General features: G+C 41.9%; 1 protein-coding gene across 1 annotated transcript in view; it reads left to right on the top strand.

Annotated features, from left to right (window-relative positions):
- LOC124286594 (putative RNA-binding protein EEED8.10) overlaps positions 1–24,893 on the top strand; it is a 36,999-nt gene that overhangs the window by 10,241 nt on the left and 1,865 nt on the right. The window contains exons 6-21 of the mRNA XM_046722967.1: positions 654–798; positions 6,054–6,140; positions 6,729–6,842; positions 7,081–7,178; positions 8,280–8,320; positions 8,854–8,929; positions 11,979–12,035; positions 12,498–12,608; positions 13,614–13,662; positions 14,436–14,479; positions 15,804–15,883; positions 18,035–18,140; positions 19,412–19,499; positions 20,799–20,939; positions 22,907–23,014; positions 24,220–24,333. Coding sequence (XP_046578923.1) covers positions 654–798; positions 6,054–6,140; positions 6,729–6,842; positions 7,081–7,178; positions 8,280–8,320; positions 8,854–8,929; positions 11,979–12,035; positions 12,498–12,608; positions 13,614–13,662; positions 14,436–14,479; positions 15,804–15,883; positions 18,035–18,140; positions 19,412–19,499; positions 20,799–20,939; positions 22,907–23,014; positions 24,220–24,333 — 1,459 coding nt within the window. The remainder of the gene's footprint in view (positions 1–653; positions 799–6,053; positions 6,141–6,728; positions 6,843–7,080; positions 7,179–8,279; positions 8,321–8,853; positions 8,930–11,978; positions 12,036–12,497; positions 12,609–13,613; positions 13,663–14,435; positions 14,480–15,803; positions 15,884–18,034; positions 18,141–19,411; positions 19,500–20,798; positions 20,940–22,906; positions 23,015–24,219; positions 24,334–24,893) is intronic.

Genomic DNA, 24,893 nt, shown 5'->3' with positions numbered 1-24,893 from the left:
TTCACAAACAAACAAAGCATTATGTATCCAGGTTGTTCAAACCAACAAACAAAGCATTATGTATCCAGGTTGTTCACAAACAAACAAAGCATTATGTATCCAGGTTCACAAACACACAATTATGTATCAAGGTTGTTGACACAAACAAAACAAATAAAGCATCATGTATCCAAGTTGTTCACAAACAAACAAAGCATTATGTATCCAGGTTGTTCACAAACAAACAATTATTATATCAAGGTTGTTACAAAAACAAACAAAGCATTATGTATCCAGGTTTTCCTGTTTGTTCAAACAAACAAAGCATCATGTATCCAGGTTTTTCACAAACAAACAAACAAAGCATTATGTATCCAGGTTGTTCACAAACAAACAAACAAAGCATTATGTAATCAGGTTGTTCACAAACAAACAAAGCATAGGTATCCACTTTGTTCACAAACAAACAAAGAATTATGTATCAAGGTTGTTACAAACCAACAAACAAAGCATTATGTATCCAGGTTGTTCACAAACAAACAAAGCATTATGTATCCAGGTTGTTCACAAACAAACAAAGCATTATGTATCCAGGTTGTTCACAAACAAACAAAGCATTATGTATCCAGGTTGTTCACAAACAAACAAAGCATTATGTATCCAGGTTGTTCTAGTCCACAGTCTCGGAGACCGACGGTCAGTCTGACCCAAACATGGTGCCATCTAGCACTGGGATAAACGTGAATGACCTTTATGATGAGCTCCTGCTTTACATCATGGGCTTCCTGTCGATCAAAGAGTGGATAACTCTAGAGAGAGGTGAGTGAGTTATCTGCTTCTGAATAAGCACAAATTAAGTCCTCAATTTGTTTTGGATCCTGAAGTGTATTTTTTGTTCTGTTTATTGTTAGAAAGGAACAGTTGTTACTATCAGGAAGAGGGGTAGCTGACTGTAAACATGGCGTCACGCATCATGAGTGAGTTTAGTTTTACTAAATATTCCAGCTATATGGTGGTGGTTTGTAGGGAAGGCGCTTCCTATTCTCGCGTACTTACGGATATCGGGTACTGAAAAATAACATAATCAATTCTTATCGTGATGAATGCTTGTTGTTTTTAAATGAAGGGCCTTCTCCTCTATCATCTACATCTATCAGCTGCCAGATCCATCAGGTGAATCACCACTCGTGAGCCCGGTGATAAACAATGCCATCCGCCATTGACGAAATGAGGCTTCTCCTATTCTCGCGGTATTACGAGGAATTAACGTTATTGAGTGTATGTAAGAGTCATCCTGCCGAAAGGGCGGGAAAAAAGTAATGATATGTCCAAGTTGGTATAAACTCCCACATATTACCGTGACACTGCAAGATTTTGATTATTCACCGACTTGGTCCACTTCCTAGTTACCAGTCGGTGATGTAAACAACCGCTAAGTGTCACGATCGCGCATTTCGCAGAAAGCGTATTTACATGAGCGAGAATAGGAAACCCGCGAATAGGAGACGGACCTATAAATAATCAAGTCTGGACCAGATAATCCTGTGATCAGCATCATGAGCATTTATCTACGCGATTGGGATACAAGACATGTGTCAACCAAGTCAGCGCTGAGACCACCAGATCCCGTTAGTCATCTCTTACGACAAGCATGGGTTGCTGAAGAGATACTGATATTAGTCTGATATTAGTCTTGTTATTTTGACAAGGTCATGAATTGGGTGAATATTTGTTCTGGTTGAAGATATAAAACATTTTTCCTTATCCTGACCTGGCTATATTGCTTATCGACAGTTACGTGGAAACTTGAATCCCTTTGTTCCCAAGAACAGTCAAATTTCACTCACCCATCGGGAGCCCCACTTTCCCACCAAAACCTGTCCCATGTGACTTGAGCCAAGCTCTCCTCACTCTCTCCATCATCGCCCAAGCGGATGGTAGGGTGGTTTCCTGGGCCCCTTTTACAGCTTATATCCTTTATATTTTTCGCCAGATTTTCAAATCAAAGGTTAAGTGAATTGTATTTTAGGACATTATTTAAGAAATACAGTTCGGCTCTACCATGTATAGTGTAATAAAGCACGCTTTTAGCGCCCTGAACTATACTGAAAGCCATTAAAAATGCAATTTGACATTCATACTTTCTTTACTCACACTAATTTCAACATATATAAACCTAACTGGCAGATATGTTTTAAAGTGAACATCTGTGAATAATTTCATCTGAAAATGTCCAGTCAACAACAACATCAGTGACGCTTAACAACGACATCACACAAAGGAGGGTCACTTTGCGAGTCAATATCGTATTATTGTCCACCGTCGCTGCAAGACATTCTCGCAGTCTTTGGGGCACTGAAAGACACACATTTCAGGAACAGCTGTTGGATGGTCTGCAGCCTCTGATGGTCTGTGGTCTGATCATGACACCACCCCTCCAAAACAATCAATGTTCAAGGACACAGTTTGGCGCGAAGTCTTTCTCCTTTACGCCGATAAATCTGTTGATGTCCATCTGCAAAGGATAAGTTAAACCCTGATTCATCTGAAAATGACATCTGGCCATGTCCTGTTGCCAAGATTGGCCCCATTTGCTGCCCATCGCTGTCTGGCAAGTCTGTGGCGATGCAATAAGGTTGGACCACGATGCGGGTGATCGACACGGATGTTGAAGGCAGCAAGCGTCCTTGCACCTTTTGGGCTGAAATGACGCTTGACTTGTCCCAATTGTCCTCCTTGCCTAATCATCAGCTGTTTGGAACCGATTTCGCAGAGTGTGAAACTCGGATATTATGCGGTTTTGTCGAGCTGTTATCACAGGTGGTGCACCAGGTCGCTGACGACCAGCAGCACTTCACGGTAGCCTGAAAAACGCTGTCTGAGTCGACTTACAGTGGATGGATGCACATTAAAGTGCCTGTCAATCATCACATCGGAAGCACCTTGGCTGACCATACCGATAACCTGATTCCTTTCGGCCTTGTGTCAAGTGTGGCATTTTCTCAAAGTGATTGAGTTCCACAATTTCTTGTGCTTTTACAGGGCCTGGGTGCAGGTAATGCATGTGCACAACATGTTTCATGAATGTGGTTGTGTTTCCGAGAAATGTCACAGGGTCAGTTTTAAGTATCAAAGTTCATGTGAGAGGAATGCTCCGGGGACTTCGAACTTCGAAATGGGCCAGAATAACAGCCTTTATCCCTACATCCTCTGTATCGCAGGAAAAATCTTCAATAGAACTTTTGTAAGTTTCAGGACAACAAATACCAATTGCATTTTTAATGGCTTTCAGTATATTATAGTTAAAGTCACGATGGCGGCTTGGCGTCCGAGTGCTTTAACGTTATAATAGTTCAGGGACGAAAGTGTGCTTTATTACACTATACATGGTGGTAGAGCAAACTGTATTTCTTTTCTATGATGCCAAATGTGTAATACTTTCTAAGGATAATTACTGTTAATTCAAGGCAGAAAACAAACGGCGATGTCGGGTGACCTAAATTAAGAATCCTCGCATTAGGGCTAACTGACGCTATTGTTCTATTGATGTGTCTTCCCCATTAAGATTAAGGCAATGTTACCAGAAAAAACAAATGATAACAGTTTGATGACGGTTTTACGCTCGATTAAATATCTTTTCTGAACCCTTCCCTTCACTGAAGATCAGGTTCGTGAGATTTCTCCGTTCCACCCCCAGCCGTTCCTGTGTAACTGTCAACCATGGATGGACGTCTAGGCTACTACTGGGATAATTGGAGACTACTAGAAGACGACTACGTCGTTCGAGTGCTGCGTATAGGGTACAAGATCGAGCTCAAGGTAACACCTCCTCTCACTGTCAACCCGCAGATGCACAGATACCCCGAGCTACAACGCATCAAGTTGTCTGAGGCAATCAACTCGCTGCTCACAAAGAACGCCGTAGAGATCCTGTATCAACGCATCTACTCTCCAATTTTCCTGGTACCGAAAGAGAACTCTGAAGAGAAGTTCCGCCTCATCTACAATATGAAGCGTTTCAACCTAAACTTCTTGCTGAAACCAGACAAGTTCAAGATCCACAAATGCGATCCATCTACTGATGCAGATGGGCTGGCGAGTCAATCACGAAGTTGGAACAAGAGCCATCACAGGATCTGCAGTTCCTCAGCCTCAGATTCCAGACCACATCATCCAGGCGTGTCTTCCAGCTGCTCTCAACTACCGATAAGAGCATGGCAGTGTCTACTAGGCCTCCTTACGTCAGCACAGGCTCTCACAGGCAGAGGGGGACTGCAGTTACGACCGCTACAACGCTCCCTTGACCTCGTCTCGACAGTCTGCAGAAGGTATCCATCCCTCGGCACCTGAAGTCGTACCTACTCTGGTGGACGGACAAGTCGAATGTCTGCGGCGGAACCTATTTGAAAGAGCTGGCCTACAACCTTCACCTCTTCGTGGACGCATCTCTACAAGGATGGGGAGCGCATTGCAACAAAGTGGTCGCATCAGGAACCTGGTCGTCGGAAGAAAGGGCTCTACACATAAACCAGTTGGAATTCAAAGCGGTCATCGAGGCAGTTCAACACTGGGCGCACCTGAGGAATCAGTTCCTTATGATCCACACAGACAACTCAACGGTAGCTTTATGCATAAATCTACAAGGCGCAATGAGATCAGCGGTTCCAGCTCTTCAACCTAGCAGACGACCCCAACTTATGGAGTCCATAAGGGGACAAAGAATGTCTTACCCGATGCCTTATCCAGACCTGTCCGACCATCACCCACAGAGTGGATGCTGCATCCGAAGCGTTCCAATTACTGACCGAAGGCCAAGGCCGTCGCCTCATAGATCTGTTTGCGACACACTTCAATCACCAGATTACAATGTTTGTCTCACAGGTACCTGATCCTCAAGCCTGGGCTATTGACGCTCTAGCCATACCATGGGAGGGACTAAATGCATACGCGTTCCCGCAGCCAATCCTGTAACCACAAATTCTACACAAGATCGCCCAAACCATACTCCTACGACTGATTTTGGTCGCGCCTTACTGGCCAGCGAGAACTTGGTTTCCAGACCTAATACAGCTGCTAGGAGAACCAACACTGCATCTACCAGATTGGCCGAATCTACTGATCCACCCTCACACAGGGCAACCTCACGGTAATCCACCAGGGCTCCAGCTACACGCATGGAACGTATTACGCACTGCTTGAAAAGAAGAGGGTACTCCACCAGAGCAGCTAAGGCAGTTACACTGGCCTTAAGAAGATCTACTCGCAACCTCTACGATGATAAGTGGAAGAGTTTCCACCAGTTTGCTGCACTCAAGGGGTTTTAGGCCATGAAAGCATCACATCCACAAGTAGCAGAATATCTGTGTCATCTGAGAGCTACTAGACACCTGAAGGGATCTACACTCTCGACATATTTGGCAGCGATCAGCTCCGTACTCACCATGAATACAGGAGTCAAGCTCACCAAAGTACCTGCTCAAAGTACTCGTTGCACTGCTGAGGTCATTCAAGCTTGAAGACCAGCAGCAGAAGTTTAGAGCTCCAGTCTGGCACCTCAACGTAGCGCTGCAACTTCTGACCAGCAACATCAGGATGTTTTGGTTGCAGTAGTAGAAGCCGTAAGAAGAGGTCCCAGGGGGGTATGTGATCAGACGCTATGTTTGATCTAACAGTCACAGTGAATCCCGTTAGATGACTGACCAACCACCTATTCCGTTGGATTCGGTAAGCATGAGTCAGGATAGGGAAATATATGTAATTTTTTATAAGATTGCTTTTTTATACTTATCCTGATTCATGATCAGAAGGGCCCTCCCAACCGTCCCGTCTCAACACTATGGGTTTTACTGGAGGCCCTAGTGTGGGCATATTCATGAGAGGGTGAGGAGAGCTTGGCTCAGGTCATGTGGGACAGGTTTTGGTGGGAAAGTGGGGCTCCCGATAGGTTCTTGGGAACAAAGGGTTTCAAGTTTCAACGTAACCGTCAAAAGGGAAAGGGAGATAAGCATATAGCATGAGTCAGGATCAGTATAAAATATCATTAAAATTACATTTTTAATATTATGATATTTCAGTGTGTCATCGCTGGCGCCATCTCAGCCACCAGACCTGGTCTACTTTGAAGTCAATTGACTTCAGGAACATCTTCAAGAGATTTGGAGGTGAGAAAGGATAAAGAATCTTAGCTGACAAATTGAATTTTTATGGTTAAATGTACATGTCTCTAGATCTGTAACTCTGTAGTTCTTCCTTTCAATCGGGGCGGTGGGGTAGCCTAGTGGTTAAAGCGTTGGCTCGTCACGCCGAAAACCCGGGTTCTAATCCCCACATGGGTACAATGTGTGAAGCCCATTTCTGGTGTCCCCTGCCGTGATGTTGCTGGAATATTGCTAAAAGCGGCGTAAAACCAAACTCAGTCAGTCAGTCAGTCAGTCAGTCCTTTTAATCCCTCAGATGGAAGCAGTCCCATTTCAATCTTCCCACTCTCCTTCCATCATTTTCTCATTTGTGACACTCTTCTTCTTTCCCTTTCTTCCCTTGTTCTCTCACTCATTTAAAAGCAACCTTTGCCAAAACATATATCTCCTGGACTCACTATCTGACTGACTGACTCACTCACTCAACAACCCACTCACTCATTCACTCACTCACTCAGGTGTGACAGACAAGATGCTGCACTCGTTGCTTCAGAGATGCCTGTTTCAGAGATGCGGATCCAACCTCACTCACTCACTCACTCACTGTTTCAGGTGTGACAGACAAGATACTGCAGTCGGTGCTTCAGAAATGTGGATCCAACCTGGTGTCCCTGGATCTGTCTGCATCCCCCCGACTTCTCACGGACTTTGCCCCTGACATTATAGGTGCGTTCACAGTTTATGGCTGATGCTTATGGCTTGATGAATGAACAATTACTTCACGTTGTTACCTTTAGAAGAAAAAAATTCACATCCTTTTTACTCGTTAGTTATAAAAAATGACTGAAGAGGCTTGTTACTTAACCTCAAAACCTTATAGATAAAGATATATATCAGTTTACATTTCAGTGTAGAACCCTTGTCTGGTTCTATACAATAATCTATTGATCACAATCCTTTGCAGGCCACTTTTGCCCTAACCTGACCTATCTGGACCTATCAGGTGTGGCAGCCACCAATAGATCACTCAAAAATCTGACAACAGAGTGCAGTAAACTGAAGGTAAAACCATCAATATCCCCCAATAGGGATTCCAAGTAGGTCTCTCAGATCCTTCAAAATCAAGTACAGTGAAACCTGTCTAAACCGGCATCCCACCGAAATAAAATGCCGGTTTAGACAGGGTGACGGATTAGACAGTGACGATCATTTCAAAATGTCCGAAACAGTTTGCCTGCCAAGTTGATATTTAACTACAAGTTCATTTTAAGAAGGCCGAGGAAGAGTATCAAAGTCATTGATAAGCTGAATTTTTTTAACAGGTGTTAACTCCAAACATGCCCACTTAGCTGGTCTAGCCTTCATGACAGACAAAGTGACTGACCAGTCAATAAAACCAATGTCTATTTATTTACGCTTCTGACACATGCAATTCACCTGAAAACAGTTAATGCAATTCCCCGGTAATCCTACGAGCGTTTGATTCACCGCGCAGTCACTACTTCCTGATTATCTAGTGTGTCGAGAGGAGTGTATTGGATTATGGGTCCTTGATTGGACTGCTCATACCAATGCCGGTTTAGACAGTGTTATTTACAGTTAAAATTGCTTTTTGGGACCGGAATGTCGTGCCGGAATACGGAATAGACAGGTGCCGGATTAGACAGGAGCCAGTGTTGGCAGGTTTCACTGTACATATACCTTTCTGCATGAGGATGTAATAGAAGGATGCATGGGTTCTCAAGCCAATCATATGTCTGCTTTGTCAAATGACTGAGCTTCTTTTCTTTACGGACTCAGTTTTGAAATGTCGCTCTCAATATCAGTGAAATGTACAAGCCAAAATTTTATGGCTTCTCCCCTTTTCTGTATATACCCCAAAGTTGTGATGGTCAAATTTGTCGATGCATTGTTTGAACTTGTTTGTTGTTTAATGCCTCACTCAGCAATATTCCAGTTATATGGTGGCGGTCTGTAAATAATTGAGTCTGGACTAGACAATCTTGTGATCAACTGAACATCTTTCTGCTCAATTGGGATATGATGACATGTGTCTACCAAGTCAGCGAGCCTGACCACCCATTTCCGTTCCTGTTAGTTTCTACTTACAACAGTTCTTACCCAGATATATCATAGCATTAAAATGTGTTTGTGATGTTTCAGGTGATAAAACTACAAAGATGCAACCATGTTGGAGAGAAAGGGTATATCTCATGTTTTATGTTGCCATTCACATAATGTTCTGAATTGCTAAGTTCCTTATGCAGTATTATACCTTGTAATTTAAATATACAGGTAGTATTCCTTATGGACTAATGGTGGTGGGGTAGCCTAGTGGTTAAAGCGTTCGCTCGTCACGCCGAAGACCTGGGTTCGATTCCCAACATGGGTATAATGTCTGAAGCCCATTTCTGGTGTCCCCTTGCATGGTTTTGCTGGACAATTGCTAAAACCATACTCACTCACTCAATCGCTCGCTCCTTGTGGCCCAAGCCAATTTCTGTTACTACGAGGTATGGACGAATTTGAGTTGATTTTGTGTTTTATATAATTATTTCATTCAGATCAAGACAGGAATGATTAGTCATTGCATAAATGTTGCTATAAGCATCACTTGGCAGAGAACATATTGAGAATAATGAAAATAATAACAAATTAGACACAGCTTCTTCTGTTTCCTATCCACACCTCTCATGGTACTGTTAGGAGTTTGTATACATTTGTGTGTGTCTTCCAGCCTTTGGTGGGTCCTCCATCACTGCAAGGAGCTTGAGGAGATAGATATGGAGTCGAACAGTATGATTACTGGCAAGGTAAGAGTGAGTGAGTGAGTATGGTTTAATGCTGCCTTTTGCAATATTCCAGCAATATCACGGCGCTGGACACCAGAAATGGGCTTCATACATTGTACCCATGTAGGGAATCGAACCCAGGTCTTCGGTATGACAAGCAGACACTTTAACCACTAAGCTACCCCACCGCCCTGGCAAAGTGGTCTTGGAAGAAATGATTTTATGAGCGGCTAAATCAATCATTGTAGCGAAGAAAGTTCAAAATAAGCTGCCAGAATTGTAGTCAACACCACAAATGGTCCTATTTCTCATACACCAAAAGACATTCACTGGTTACAAAGAGTGGCCAGATTTCACTTCAGATTACTTTCACTTACTTTCAAACATGCCCATACCCAAACTCAAATCTTTTGGCTTCAGAACTTTCAGCTAAGCAGGTATTACTGTCAGAATTCATACAAGTTCTGTTTCTTGTCAGAACTGGAACTTACTTATTCAGAAAATTTAAATTTCTTATTATTTGATATGCTGCTGAATATTCATGGACATTGTAGCATGTAGAAACTATTTTTGTTAGTATTGAATTGGTGCTTTACAAGCAGTGTGTGAAATAGCCACTGGCCTGCTCGCCCGTGACTAGTAAAATTCCAGTTGGGCCAGTAAATCTCCACAGTTGTAAACATGATTTAGTTCCGAGTAGTAAATGTTCCGGTTCGGAATAAATGCCGTGGAATTGAGAATGGATGACACGAATAAAAATTCCGCACATACGGCGAATATTCCATCGAACAGGAACAAATACCGTAGGCCTAACCTATTCCAGTCATTATTGAATGCAAAATGGACTCATCCAACTTGTCAACATCCGGGATGTCTACTAACTTCAACTTGGTTACATGTTGACTGTAACCTGGCTACTGACTAACTGTAACTTGGTTACATGTTGACTGTAACCTGGCTACTGACTGACTGTAACTTGGTTACATGTTGACTGTAACCTGGCTACTGACTAACTGTAACTTGGTTACATGTTGACTGTAACCTGGCTACTGACTGTAACTTGGTTACATGTCTACTGTAACCTGGCTACTAACTGTAACTTGGTTACATGTTGACTGTAACCTGGCTTCTGACTGACTGTAACTTGGTTATATATTGAATGTAACCTGGCTACTGACTGACTGTTAATTGGTTACATGTTGACTGTAACCTGGCTACTGACTAACTTTAACTTGGTTACATGTCGACTGTAACCTGGCTACTGACTAACTTTAACTTGGTTACATGTTGACTGTAACTCGGCTACTGACTGGACTATGGCTTGGTTACATGCTGGACTGTAACCTGGCTACTGACTGACTGTTAATTGGTTACATGTTGACTGTAACTGGCTACTGACTAACTGTAACTTGGTTACATGTTGACTGTAACCCGGCTACTGACTAACTCTTAATCTGGCTACTGACTAACTTGGTAAATATGTTGACTGTAACCTGGCTACTGACTGACTGTTAATTGGTTACATGTTGACTGTAACCTGGCTACTGACTAACTTTAACTTGGTTACATGTTGACTGTAACCTGGCTACTGACTAACTCTAACTTGGTTATATATTGAATGTAACCTGGCTACTGACTGACTGTTAATTGGTTACATGTTGACTGTAACCTGACTACTGACTGTAACTTGGTTACATGTTGACTGTAACCTGACTACTGACTGTAACTTGGTTACATGTTGACTGTAACCTGACTACTGACTGTAACTTGGTTACATGTCGACTGTAACCTGGTTACTGACTGTTAATTGGTTACATGTTGACTGTAACCTGACTACTGACTGTAACTTGGTTACATGTCGATTGTAACCTGACTACTGACTGTAACTTGGTTACATATTGACTGTAACCTGGCTCCTGACTAACTCTAACTTGGTTATATATTGAATGTAACCTGGCTACTGACTGACTGTTAATTGGTTACATGTTGACTGTAACCTGACTACTGACTGTAACTTGGTTACATGTTGACTGTAACCTGACTACTGACTGTAACTTGGTTACATGTCGACTGTAACCTGGTTACTGACTGTAACCTGATTAATGAAGGTAACTTGGTTACATAATAACTGAACTCTTTTTAACACAAGATTCATTTAGAATCATCAGTTCGGATTCTGGGGAATCTACAATGTATTTTCATAAACAAAATTAAGGAACTTTCACACATGATAATTGCTTCTTGATAGCCACATGATTTGTTCCATATGGAACAAATACCGTAGGAAAATATTTTTTCCTTTCCGCTCCCCCACGCCCCAATTTTTAAGACCACCCCAACAAACAAAACCCTCTTTTAGACATTTTATGATGTGTGTGGAAGTTCCTCTTTACCCGGAATAAATTCTGTGTGTGCGGAACGAAATAATTGTTCCGCATGCACTATTACAAGAACAAATGTTGGAATGAAAAGTTCCAACGAAACTTTTACTATGGGGGAACCAAATCTTTTTTACACAGTCACTGGTCCAACTGGCTAGTGAATTTTCATGGAATCAGTTTGTAAATATATCACTCTCTCTGACTTGTTAAGCCATAATACACTTTTAAATCATGCAAGGGTATGGTCTGATTAAAAATATTCATCATATTAGCAGCTTAATGATGAAGCCTGTGTCTACATTCACATTTAGGGCTACTGAATTATTTTGTGGGCTAGTAACTTTCAGTCATAGCCAGCCCGACTAGTAGTAGTGGTAGTGGTAGTAGAGATATCTGGCTGCTGTAAATATTCTTATACTTTGTTGTTTGTAATGCCATATGCTGGAATATTTCGGCTATTTGACATTGGTTTGTAAATAATCAAGTCTGAACCACACAAACCAGTGATTGGCGCAGTAAGCATCTATGGGTAAGAGATACAATAGCATGCGTGAACCAGGTCGCTTCTTATGTGGATTGGTTGCTGAAAACCAACAGAAAAAGGAATTAAACCATAGAGGAAATACAACAAAGGGTGAATAGCTCTCGATGGTTTGGTGCTCACTGTGATTGTTTTTGTGTTTTTTCAGTGTTTCCACATGGCCGGGCCGAAGATAAAAGCCCTTCATCTGACTGGCTGCAGCTTTGTAAGTATGCTTATAGGTCAAGGTCAGTTAAATCTGTCAAGGTCAGTCAGATAGGTAAATTTCAGATGAAGATGTCAGGGTCAGATAATTATCCATGAAGGTCAGAGATATATTTGAAGGTCAAAGGTGAGAGCAATGTACCCTTAAAAAATAAGGTATGCTTTGAATAACTTCAATATTTAAAAATTGTAAGACTTTCTAGTTTCTAGTAATAGCTGTCTGATGATAATAGTGAATAAATAAGAAACACATTGCAATAGATAGTGATGCATGACCCCAAATGGTCTGGCATGGAAATGGGGGTAAATAATTTGGGTCACTTCCTGCTTTACTTCTGAAGTAAACTAATAGGCTGTAAAATAAATGCAGTAATGTTTCCCTTAATGTCAATAATGTCAAACAGATCTTTCTACATTAGTGAATGTGACATGAGTGAGTGTTATGTCATACTTCATTATTCAGCTGAGCGACACAGCTATCTTCAAGTTGGCAGAGTTATGTCCCCTTATTGAGGAGCTCCACCTACGGTCTAGTGTCTACCTCACGGACAGCGCCATCGAGATTCTGGGCACGGTGAGACTGACCTACTTGTAAAGTAGTACCTTGTACATTACAGTAATTACAGAACCAGAACCCGTGAACATCCGGGTTAGAATTGATCTTCAGTAACCCATACTTGTCGTCAGAGGCGACTAACGGGATCGGGTGGTCAGGCTTGCTGACTTGGTTGACACATGTCATCGGTTCCCAATTGCACAGATCTATGCACGTGATGTTGATCACTGGATTGTCTGGTCCAGACTGGATTCTTTACAGACCGCCGCCTTATAGCTGGAATATTGCTGAGTGCGACGTAAAACTAAACTCACTCACAGAACCAGAGATTCAAATCAGACAGAACCATGTGTTACCATTCCTGAAAACATCAAATGGATTTGTTAAAGAGATGAAGATTTGTTAAACCCAGAACACAGCACTGTGTGGCATTAGTTGTGTGGCTCCTGGTGTGGAATAGGTTAGTTCTACCTCTGGCTTGTGATGCTTTAGAAATTCTTCAGCTGGGTTCGAAATAATCGCCGGCCTGGAGGCCCAGCGCCGGTTGTTTTTTCAAATATTTGCAGGCCCTTGTGGCCTTCAGTAAATCATCATATATTGTTTTCAACTGGAGTCTTTCCCATATTTTTTTTCTATATTAACATTCGGGAATCATCCATGATCCATCATGTTATGATAACTTACAGTTTCACTTCCTGGTATTTCAGTCTTTTACAAATAAAAACCTCTCTCTGCGCCATAGGCTTCGCTAATTGATTTTGTAGAAACTGTGTGAAACTGTGTACAGTGTAGTCTACTTTGTTTTGGCAAATAAAAGTATTGCACTCACTCACTCACTCACTCACTCACTCACTCACTCGCTCACTTGGGCTGCGATGTAGATGTTTCCTTGCCATGTGATATCTATAATATTGTTGACTACAGGGTTATTCAACTTCCAGTATCTCACCTCCCTGAACAACAATGAAATCATAAGTCAGAGGTAAACTATGTGTTTATGGTATGATGGTGGTTGTGTTTCAGAGTTTCCCTAACATGAGAGTCTTGGCGGCAACAGATTCATATCCAGAAAGTAAGTGTTGTTTCATATTATAATTGATACCTCATCTGTGAACCTTCACTAAAGACTCATCTGTTTTGTGCCCACTACAACAAAACATAGATGCAGCTTCGTGGACAACAGCACTTTTGGGCAGTGCTACATGAATAACGTTATTATTTATTATTTAAATAGGTATTGGTGGTAACATATTGCCCATGTTGGTGACTTCCCTTTGCTCCATTTGTCCTTATGCTATTATTTTTGTGTGTAAACTGGAAAAAATATTCATAGGTTTTGGAAGTGTTTGTATGATTCCTCCTGCATGATTTGGAAAGGTAATTTTTTTTTTACACCTGACTGTATCACACCATTCCGTCTGTGAAGATCCGGGTTAGAATCGGTCTTCAGCAGCCCATGTTTGTTGTAAAAGGCGACTAACAGGATCGGGTGGTCAGGTTCGCATGTCATCATATTGCAACTCCTCATGCTGTTGATCACTGGATTGTCCGGTCCAGATACGATTATTTACAGACCGCCGCCATATAGCTGGAATATTGCTGGGTGCGGCGCAAAGCAATAAACAAGCAAACACATTCAGAGTACTTCAATGCAGAATCCGAAAATACTCAATAACAGGCTCAGCATCTGTGGAGCCAACAGGGTTTCGCGTCTTCAATTTTGGTTTTGATAAGAGTACAAAGTGTTTTTGAATCTGATAAGCATGTAGTAGAAACAAAGGAATAGATAGTACTAGAAACATACTGAAACGGGTGACTTCTCATGTGTCTCACTTTCTTCATCAGCGTCTCTCTTAGGTTGGAGTGCTCTGGGACACTCGGCCAACCTGGTGAGTTGGGATACAATCTGATTCATCGGCTTGAAATAGCCTTCTGTTTTTCTCTGAATTTGTGAATGTTGCTAAAGATATTATCAAAAAGCAAACATCAGTGCATGTGACAGTAATCTAGAGAGTGTGTACAGAAACTAGAAATAGGCTTCATACATTGTACGTGGGTGGGGAATTGATTCTGGGCCTTAGGCATGATGAGCAAGTAGGCTACCCCACCCACACACACCCCTCTCACATAACCCCCACCCACACACACACACACATCCATTCCAACCACCACCACCCACACCTCACCCCACACACCCATCCCCACTCCTCTTCCCCGACCTATCCAAACAAACACCCATCCCCACCCCACATCTCCCACTCCACTCCTCCCCACCCACCACCCCCATTCCCAACACCTCACCCCCATCCCCACTCCTCTTCCCCACCCATCCACAGACACACACACACACACACACACACACACACACACACACACACACACACACACACACACACACACACACACACACACACACACATTCCCACCCCTCAGTATTCTAGTGTTAGTGCCCAAGCATTGTAGTTCAAATGGATTTGTAGTCAACAGTTTCAAGTGTCCCTCTAGAAAGACAAACAGACGAGCCATGATGCACAACTGATGCAAACTGGCGATGACAAAAGCTTCTCGACTTTTAGGCAGATGATTAAATAATTGCATTTTCTCACTCTAAAAATCACTTAGAGCCATGGAGATTGAAAATAAATGGTCTGGTATTCCACAGTTTGTAGCTGTTGTGATTGTGATGTGTGACATGTGATTGTGATGTGTGACATGTGATTGTGATGTGTGACATGTGATTGTGATGTGTGACATGTGATTGTGATGTGTGTGATGTGTGACATGTGATTGTGATGTGTGACTTGTGATTGTGATGTGTCACACGTGATTGTGATGTGTGACATGTGATTGTGATGTGTGACATGTGATTGTGATGTGTGACATGTGATTGTGATGTGTGACATGTGATTGTGATTGTGATGTGTCACACGCGTGATTGTGATGTGTGACATGTGATTGTGATGTGTGACTTGTGATGTGTCACACGTGATTGTGATGTGTGACATGTGATTGTGATGTTTTGTTGAAGTGAAAAGAGACCCAGTGAGATGAGAGTTTCAGAACCTGAGGAAATCTTGCTTAATTTAGGGCTTTAGTATTGCAGAAAGGGCTGTGGAAGAAGGGGAAATAATGCGGTTCAGGGACTGTTAGATTGACCAATGTTTTGTATATCTAGCTAATGCCCATGTTGACTGACCTAAACTTCCACCCCAGGTTGAGCTGGACTTGTCCAAGAACGTCTCTGTTGGGGATTCAACCCTCGCTGCCATCTCTGTCGGCTGTCTGCAACTCAGGTAACACATCTTCATACACTTTATACCTTTCTTTAGAATGTCCCTGTGGTTTTCCAGGCAAAGCTAAACTCTCATCTCCTGTTATGCCTGTGGTAAAAGGTAGGTGAAGAATGAGGACAATTTTTATGGATATACAACTTCTTTAATCTGTATAGGCGACTTCATATCCTCAACTTCTAGAATGCCAATCAAGGAAAGGTAGGTGTGTTGCTCTGAAATGATGTGTGTGATCAGAATTAGAACTGCTCTTCAGCAACCTTTGTCATTAGAGAACACAAACAACAAACAACACTCACTAACAGTCAGTCCTGGGGCGGGCCGGTGGGGTAGCCAAGTGGTTAAAGCGTTGGCTCGTCACGCCGAGGACCCGGGTTCAAATCCCCACATGGGTACAATGTGTGAAGCCCATTTCTGGTGTCCCCCGCCGTGATGTTGCTGGAATATTGTTAAAAGCGGCGTAAAACCAAAACTCAGTCAGTCAGTCCTGGGGCAGTGGGGTAGCCTAGTGGTTGAAGTGTCTGCTCATCACGCCGAAGACCCAGGTTCGATTCCCCACATGCTTACAATGTGTGGAGCCCATTTCTGGTGTGCCCCGCTGTGATATTGCTGGAATATTGCTAAAAGTGGTGTAAAACCAAACTCACTCACCCACTCACTCACTCATTCACCCATGTCGCTGTGAACTGAATTCATTGAAAACTAAATGAAGCACATATAAAATATTGCTTTTTGTGTCCCTACTTCATTTTTGGGGTACCGTGATATGTCTTTCGCTAACATCTGATGTCATCACTGATTTTCTGTGACCCATTCATATGAATTTCACAGCTATTTTTCTCTTTACACAAACTGGAATTTGTTTCTGAGGATATTCAAGACTGAGTATTCTTTTGCACTGATGTTCCATATATTTCACTTCATCCTTACCGAAAATTATTGAAAATGGTTTCATGAAACTTTTAGCAGTATTCCAGGTATGTCATAGGAGAGAAAGCCTTTAATAGGTTTCACACATTGTACCCATATGGAGATTTGAACCTGGGTAATCTGTTTCATTGAAGTTTTATAACAATTGTCAAAGGTATTGTTTGATTGAAGCCTTTGAAGTGAATGAGTGAGTGAGTTAAGTTTTACGCTGCACTCAGCAATATTCCAACTATATGGCGGCAGTCTCTAAATAATCGAATCTGGACCAGACAATCCAGTGATCAACAGCATGAACATTGATCTGTGCAATTGGGAACCGATGACATGTGTCAACCAAGCCAGCAAGCCTGACCACCTAATCCCCTTAGTCGCCTCTTACGACAAGCATGGGTTACTGAAGATCAATTCTAACCCGGGTCTCCACGGATCTGAAGCCACTGAAAAGCGTTTAGAAGTTGGAAGAACATGAGTACTTGACACTCCTCCTGTTCCGTATCACAACACATGAAGGAGCAAGAAGTAGCTCTGAAATGTTGTGATAAAGACGAAAACAAGTTGTTATCCATAAAAATGTTACGCCATTTGGGTCCAGCTTGTGAGTAGCTGACACTGGTTTAATGAATCTTCTCTGGAACTACGGTATGCCCTCTTACTTTGGTCCTGACAATTTGGGATGAGCGAGAGGTGCAATGTCATTGCCTGAGAACTCATGGGCCCTTTACCATAGCTCCCCCAGCCATCACAAGAGGATATTTTTTTATTAACTCATGAGTCTACAATTTCAGGTGAAATGCTCGTTTCTTAGTATGAATATTAATGTCAGACAAGAACGATAATAAAAAAACAGGTCCCTGTGTCACCATCATCATCATCATCATCATCATCATTATCATCATTATCATCATTTCCATTTGGTCTGTAACCTTTTCCCCATTTAGTAATTGACTCCTCCCCCTTCAGAGTTCTTTCCTGGTTCCTTACTTGGTATTCTGGTAGATAATCCCAGATTTACCTGAATTTAAACCTCAGCCCTCACAAGACCATTTCGGGCGGTGGGGTAGCCTAGTGGTTAAAGCGTCCGCTCTTCACACCGAAGACCCGGGTTCGAATCCCCACATGGGTACAATGTGTGAAGCCCATTTCTGCTGTCCCCCTGTTGTGATATTGATGGAATATTGCTAAAAGCAGGGTAAAACCATACTCACTCACTCACTCTTCCTGTAGGACACTTGACATCAGCAGCTGTCATCGGAACATGACGGATGCCGGCATTCTTGCCTTGGCCCAGCTCCCTGTTCTGGAGAACCTCGACATCAGCTACCTACGCATGGTGAGAACAGGTGTACTCATTAACCTTGACTGTACAGGCATTAGTCATTAGTCATGGTGAGGTGAAATGGGCTTTAAGATAGCCCTCAACATCGTTGCATTTACAGAGATGCCAACCTCTACGATTTTATCGTAGTCACTACAAATTTTAGCCTCAAACTACGCCAATACAATTGCACTGGAATTTCTATGATATTTGATGAAAATTCATTAAAATTCAGATATATAGACAAAAACATATATTTTCATCAATTAAATACATTTTCGCCAAAATGAGACAAGTAGAAATGTAATTCTGATAATTTGGAAATCTGCTGTTGGAGGTATGTGAAATTTAAGCTTCACTCTTGATTAGTGTCTTTCTGCGAGTCCATAATGATTTTTAAGTATTTAGTTGACTACTAATTTATGGTCAAACTACTAATTTTGATCCTTGAAGGTACTTTTTACAACACTCTGGGGTTGGCATCTCTGCATTTATATAGCGACATAGCAGCGTTTTTGTGTGGAATATTGTAGAGTGGAGTGTTTAACAACAAACACACTCGAATGGAGATTAAATACACTGGGAAACAGTGATTGCAATGTCATAATTTCAGTAAAATATTGGGGCGGTGGGGTAGCCTAATGGTTAAGGCGTTGGCTCGTCATGCCGAAGACCCGGGTTCGAATCCCCACATGGGCACAATGTGTGAAGCCTATTTCTGGTGTCCCCCACCGTGATGTTGCTGGAATATTGCTAAAAGCGGCGTAAAACCAAACTCAGTCAGTCAATCAGTCAGTAAAATATTCTTTTATGACTTTGCCTCCAGATATACAGTCTTATCATAAAGCATGAGGCCTTTTAATTGACAACCTTACCACTTTAAAACAAAATATGGCAAAAAACACAATGTATGAGATGAAACAAATTCATATGGAATAGAGTTAAAAACGAAACATATTCATAGTCATAATATTATATATCTCAAATTACCTATATTTTAATTCTGTGAGATCTCAATCACTTTGGCTCTTCCTCAAATGTTAACTGGAATGCTGTCCAAGGTGCTTTATACTCACTCACTCTTATTGCACCATGGGTACAGTGTGTGAAGCCCATTTGTGGTGTCCCCACACCATGATATGTCTGGATATTGCTAAAAGCAGTGTAAAAAACCATACTCATACCATACCACTCACTCTTATTGCACCAGGTTGAAAGGGAAAGACTGCTTATATTCATGAACAGAATCTGTTATCAACATCCACTCACTCACTCATTGTTTCCAGATTCATGATGAGAGTCTTGAGCTGATCGCCATCAATGGCTGCCTCAAGAAGTTAACAGCTCAAGCCTGTGGAGAACTCACAGACAGTAGTAAGTGTCTTTAGTTCATTGCAACATCCATACGTTAACATCTACTTAAGACAGTCGTAAGACTAAGATGATTTTAAGACTTATGACAGTCACAGAGCTAAGATGCTCAACTGACATATGACTGGATAACATTGAAGGTCAAGGTCACACAGTTTAAACTACAGTCCGTTTGATTTCATTTGAGACTGATGAATTGCTCACTAACACAAAATCTAATAATTGCAACAAAACCAATATATGGCAGCTGTCTGTTGTATAACACCACACTCAGCAATATTCCAGATATATGGCAGCTGTCTGTTGTATAACACCACACTCAGCAATATTCCAGATATATGGCAGCTGTCTGTTGTATAACACCACACTCAGCAATATTCCAGATATATGGCAGCTGTCTGTTGTATAACACCACACTCAGCAATATTCCAGATATACGGCAGCTGTCTGTTGTATAACACCACACTCAGCAATATTCCTGTCTGATATACACTCAGCAATATTCCAGCAGCTGTCTGTTGTATAACACCACACTCAGCAATATTCCAGATATATGGCAGCTGTCTGTTGTATAACACCACACTCAGCAATATTCCAGATATATGGCAGCTGTCTGTTGTATAACACCACACTCAGCAATATTCCAGATATATGGCAGCTGTCTGTTGTATAACACCACACTCAGCAATATTCCAGATATACGGCAGCTGTCTGTTGTATAACACCACACTCAGCAATATTCCAGATATATGGCAGCTGTCTGTTGTATAACACCACACTCAGCAATATTCCAGATATACGTCTGCACCACACTCAGCTGTCTGTCTGTTGTATAACACCACACTCAGCAATATTCCAGATATATGGCAGCTGTCTGTTGTATAACACCACACTCAGCAATATTCCAGATATATGGCAGCTGTCTGTTGTATAACACCACACTCAGCAATATTCCAGATATATGGCAGCTGTCTGTTCATAATTGAGTCACTACCAGACAATCCAGTGATCAACATCATGAGCATCGTTCTATGCAATAGATCTTAGAATGTGTATGATAGATGACTAGTTGTGACACCAAAAATTAACAGCATCATTATTGTAGGGATAACTGTAGAAATATTCTGAAGATAAAATCTTCGTTTACTGTTATGTGGCCTTGTAACTTCAATACAGTGGAGCTTTTTGTTTGATTTTTTTGGTGAAAAAAAATCCTGGAGTATATCAGTGTTTATATAATTAGGTATACAAATTTGAAAAATAAGATGTGACAAAGTTTGAACTTCTTCCTTATTGTTTCAGGTATTATAAGTGTTGCTAAACATTGTCCTTGGCTGCTTCACCTTGACATCAGCGGCAACATCTGTATGACCAACCACATTCTCCTTGCCTTCATCAAAGCTGTGAAACGGTCCAACAGGAGGATTGTCCTACATGCAGGAGGTAACAAGCAACAAGCACACAGATGTTGACGCAATCACGATGGTTGCAGCAGACACACAGACAGTAACACAATCAAGATGGTTCAGCTGACGCACAGACAATAACCCAATGAAGATGGTTCAACTGACGCACAGACAATAACACAATGAAGATGGTTCAGCAGACGCACACACAATACCACAATGAAGATGGTTCAGCAGATGCACACACAATAACACAATCAAGATTGCTCAGCAGACGCACACACAATAACACAATGAAGATGGTTCAGCAGACGCACACACAATAACCCAATGAAGATGGTTCAGCAGACGCACACACAATAACACAATCAAGATGGTTCAGCTGACGCACAGACAATAACCCAATGAAGATGGTTCAACTGATGCACAGGCAATAACACAATGAAGATGGTTCAGCAGACGCACACACAATAACACAATGAAGATGGCTCAGCAGTCGCACGGACAATAACACAATGAAGATGGCTCAGCAGACGCACGGACAATAACACAATGAAGATGGTTCAGCAGACGCACACACAATAACACAATGAAGATGGCTCAGCAGACGCACAGACAATAACACAATGAAGATGGTTCAGCAGAGGCACACACAATAACACAATGAAGATGGTTCAGCAGACACACAGACAATAACACAATCAAGATGGTTGCAGCAGACACACAGACAGTAACACAATCAAGATGGTTCAACTGACGCACAGACAATAACACAATGAAGATGGTTCAGCAGACGCACAGACAATAACACAATGAAGATGGTTCAGCAGACGCACACACAATAACACAATCAAGATGGCTCAGCAGACGCACACACAATAACACAATGAAGATGGTTCAGCAGATGCACACACAATAACACAATGAAGATGGTTCAGCAGACGCACACACAATAACACAATCAAGATGGCTCAGCAGACGCATGGACAATAACACAATGAAGATGGCTCAGCAGACGCACACACAATAACACAATGAAGATGGCTCAGCAGATGCACGGACAATAACACAATGAAGATGGTTCAGCAGACGCACAGACAATAACACAATGAAGATGGTTCAGCAGACGCACAGACAATAACACAATGAAGATGGTTCAGCAGATGCACAGACAATTACACAATGAAGATGGCTCAGCAGACACACAGACAATAACAGTCAAGATGGTTCAGCAGACACACAGACAATAACACAATCAAGATTGTTCAGCAGACAATAACACAGTCAAGATGGTTCAGCTGACAATAACACAATCAAGATGGTTCAGCAGACAATAACACAATCAAGATGGTTCAGCAGACACACAGACAATAACACAATCAAGATTGTTCAGCTGACAACACAATCAAGATGGTTCAGAAGACAATAACACAATGAAGATGGCTCAGCAGACGCACAGACAATAACACAATCAAGATGGGTCAGCTGACGCACTGACAATAACACAATCAAGATAGTTCAGCAGACAATAACGCAATCAAGATGGCTCAGCAGACAATAACACAATCAAGATGGTTCAGCAGACAATAACACAATCAAGATGGTTCAGCAGATAATAACACAATCAAGATGGTTCAGCAGAATGAAATCACATTTGAAGAAAATGAGGTATCAGTAAATGATAAAATCTCTACATGGTTAATTACACGTTTGTTGTTCGTGTTTGTCATCAGAGTAAACGAGCCCTCACTGCATTATTCATTGAGCTGATCACTTCTGTATGGGCTTAACCTGTCAAAGATTACATGCTGCCAATGTACAGCTACAATATTGTAGTCTGCACAATAAAACACTAACTCAGCAACATAGGACTGGTTAAAGGAACACAATGGTTGAGTGTCAGCAACATAGGACTGGTTAAAGGAACACAATGGTTGAGTGTCAGCAACATAGGACTGGTTAAAGGAACACAATGGTTGAGTGTCAGGTGTTGCATTCCTACAGGAACCAGCATGCTGCCGAGGAAGGTCTGGTTGCCGGCATGTCTGGAGGTCAGCCTGATGGATCTGTCCAAGGACTATCTCCGTGCCAACCTAGAAGAGCTGTTTCCAGGTAGTTCATCTGTATCATTGCTGGTCGGGGCGGTTGGGTAGTCTAGTGGTTTAAGTGTTGGCTCGTCACGCCGAAGACCCGGGTTCGAATCCCCACATGGGCACAATGTGTGAAGCCCATTTCTGGTGTCCCCCACCGTGATATTGCTGGAATATTGCTAAAAGCGGCGTAAAACCAAACTCAGTCAGTCAGTCATTGCTGGTCATCAACTACAACTCATGATGGTCCTTAAACTAATTGAGGCCAAAACATCTAACTTGTTCTTTTTGATCAATGAAATTTTTAAACTTATCCTATCCGACGGTATGCACTTCTCTCTCTTACTTCGACCATGGCGTGGAATTGTGGTGTAGGCTAAGTTGAATAAAATCTTTTGGCCTCTCTCCCACCCGATCGCTCCCCAGTGCTCCTACTCCTGGACACATCAATCATCCCTGTAAAGAATGGAAAGTGCCCAGGATGGTCACATGACATCCCAATACTGTCATTCTTGTCTTTGAGCCCCATTGCGTGAGATAGGATAATTAGGCCTGGAGAAAGCATCAACTCCCCATATGCTATACTTTAATACGTATGATGGGTATACAATTTATAGTTAAAATTTCCAATTTTTTGTCCCTTTATACTGATGTGATTGACAAGAAAGCATCAGGAAAATCATGGCAAAACTCAATACGGTATGTTGGCATCTGAAGAACCAAGTTGTCCAGCTCTCCATTGTAACCTCACATGATTCACTGTGATTTTGCCAGGATCACCTAGGGAATGTTGAAACGTGGCATACACAACCCAGTGGTCCATGTGAGACCATACAGCATCCACCTGCTGGAACCGATCTTAGTGCTACAACAGTCTTGAGCCTATGTTAATGTGTGGGAGTTAAGAACACCTTAGGGTAGTCTCTCGTACAGACCCTGAAGCAAATTTATCCAAGAAAGCCCACGCAAGTCTAGAAAATATGGCAAGTCTAGATTTCCACAACTTCAGGATGAAGAAAGACTCAGGGCTCCTTTTCATTATATTTTATTTTTTTTTACTATGAACTTTTTTTCAGTAAAATATGTTCATTTCAGAGACTAGTTGTTAGTCTACCCTTAGGGCTAAGATCTCTTTGTGCAAGTGGACCCTAGTCACATGACTGTATCATCCCACCTGGTACCCGTTATTTGACCCAGGAATGTTGTGACATGTGGTGTTTATTGCAGAGCTGTATGAAGTGGAGGTCTGGGATGGGGGCGGGGAGTACTGGGACCAGGATGGGGAGGACCGACCAGACCCTGCAGGTGACCAGGATGGGGAGGACCGACCAGACCCTGCAGGTGACTGAGTTACTGGGGGCATATCCCCTTAACATTGAGGTTTGAGTTGGTCTTCTTCTTGTGATAGGGAGGTTACAGCCGGGCAAAGCCACATTTAAGAAAAACAGAGTTGAAAATGGTGTGGCCTAACCGGCAATGGACATTGTTGAGTGATCGCGTGAATGTGGCTCTCCCGTCAATGCGCTGTTAGCAAATCCATGTTACCATAAATAATGTGAAATATTCATTGTGTAAAATCTAAAAATTCAGTTGAATTGTTCGAGGAGAAAAGTCCAGTTCACACAAACTAGCTGCCTTATGTAGGTATACTCAAACCCCTTTTATGAATTTTTTATGATTATACAACCAATTATTTCTTTGAAGCATTTAACTTATGGAGGGTTAATTCAATGTTTTATTCTTTTCTGATAACTGTTGAGATAAGAACTATGGTTGCCTCAGTTATTATGTTTACATTCAGGCTAAAAACTTAACAAAAAAATAAATGAATAAAAACAAATTTAGAAGAATGACCATTTATTGCATAAACATACTTATAAACAGCCACATATGTGACGCCT

The sequence above is a fragment of the Haliotis rubra genome, unplaced genomic scaffold, assembly GCF_003918875.1.
Source record: "Haliotis rubra isolate DU_JTF1 unplaced genomic scaffold, ASM391887v1 Scf387, whole genome shotgun sequence".
In the NCBI taxonomy this organism is placed as follows: Eukaryota; Metazoa; Mollusca; class Gastropoda; order Lepetellida; family Haliotidae; genus Haliotis; species Haliotis rubra.
The sequence above is the reverse complement of the archived record's forward strand: the minus strand, read 5'-3'. Positions and strand labels throughout refer to the sequence as shown.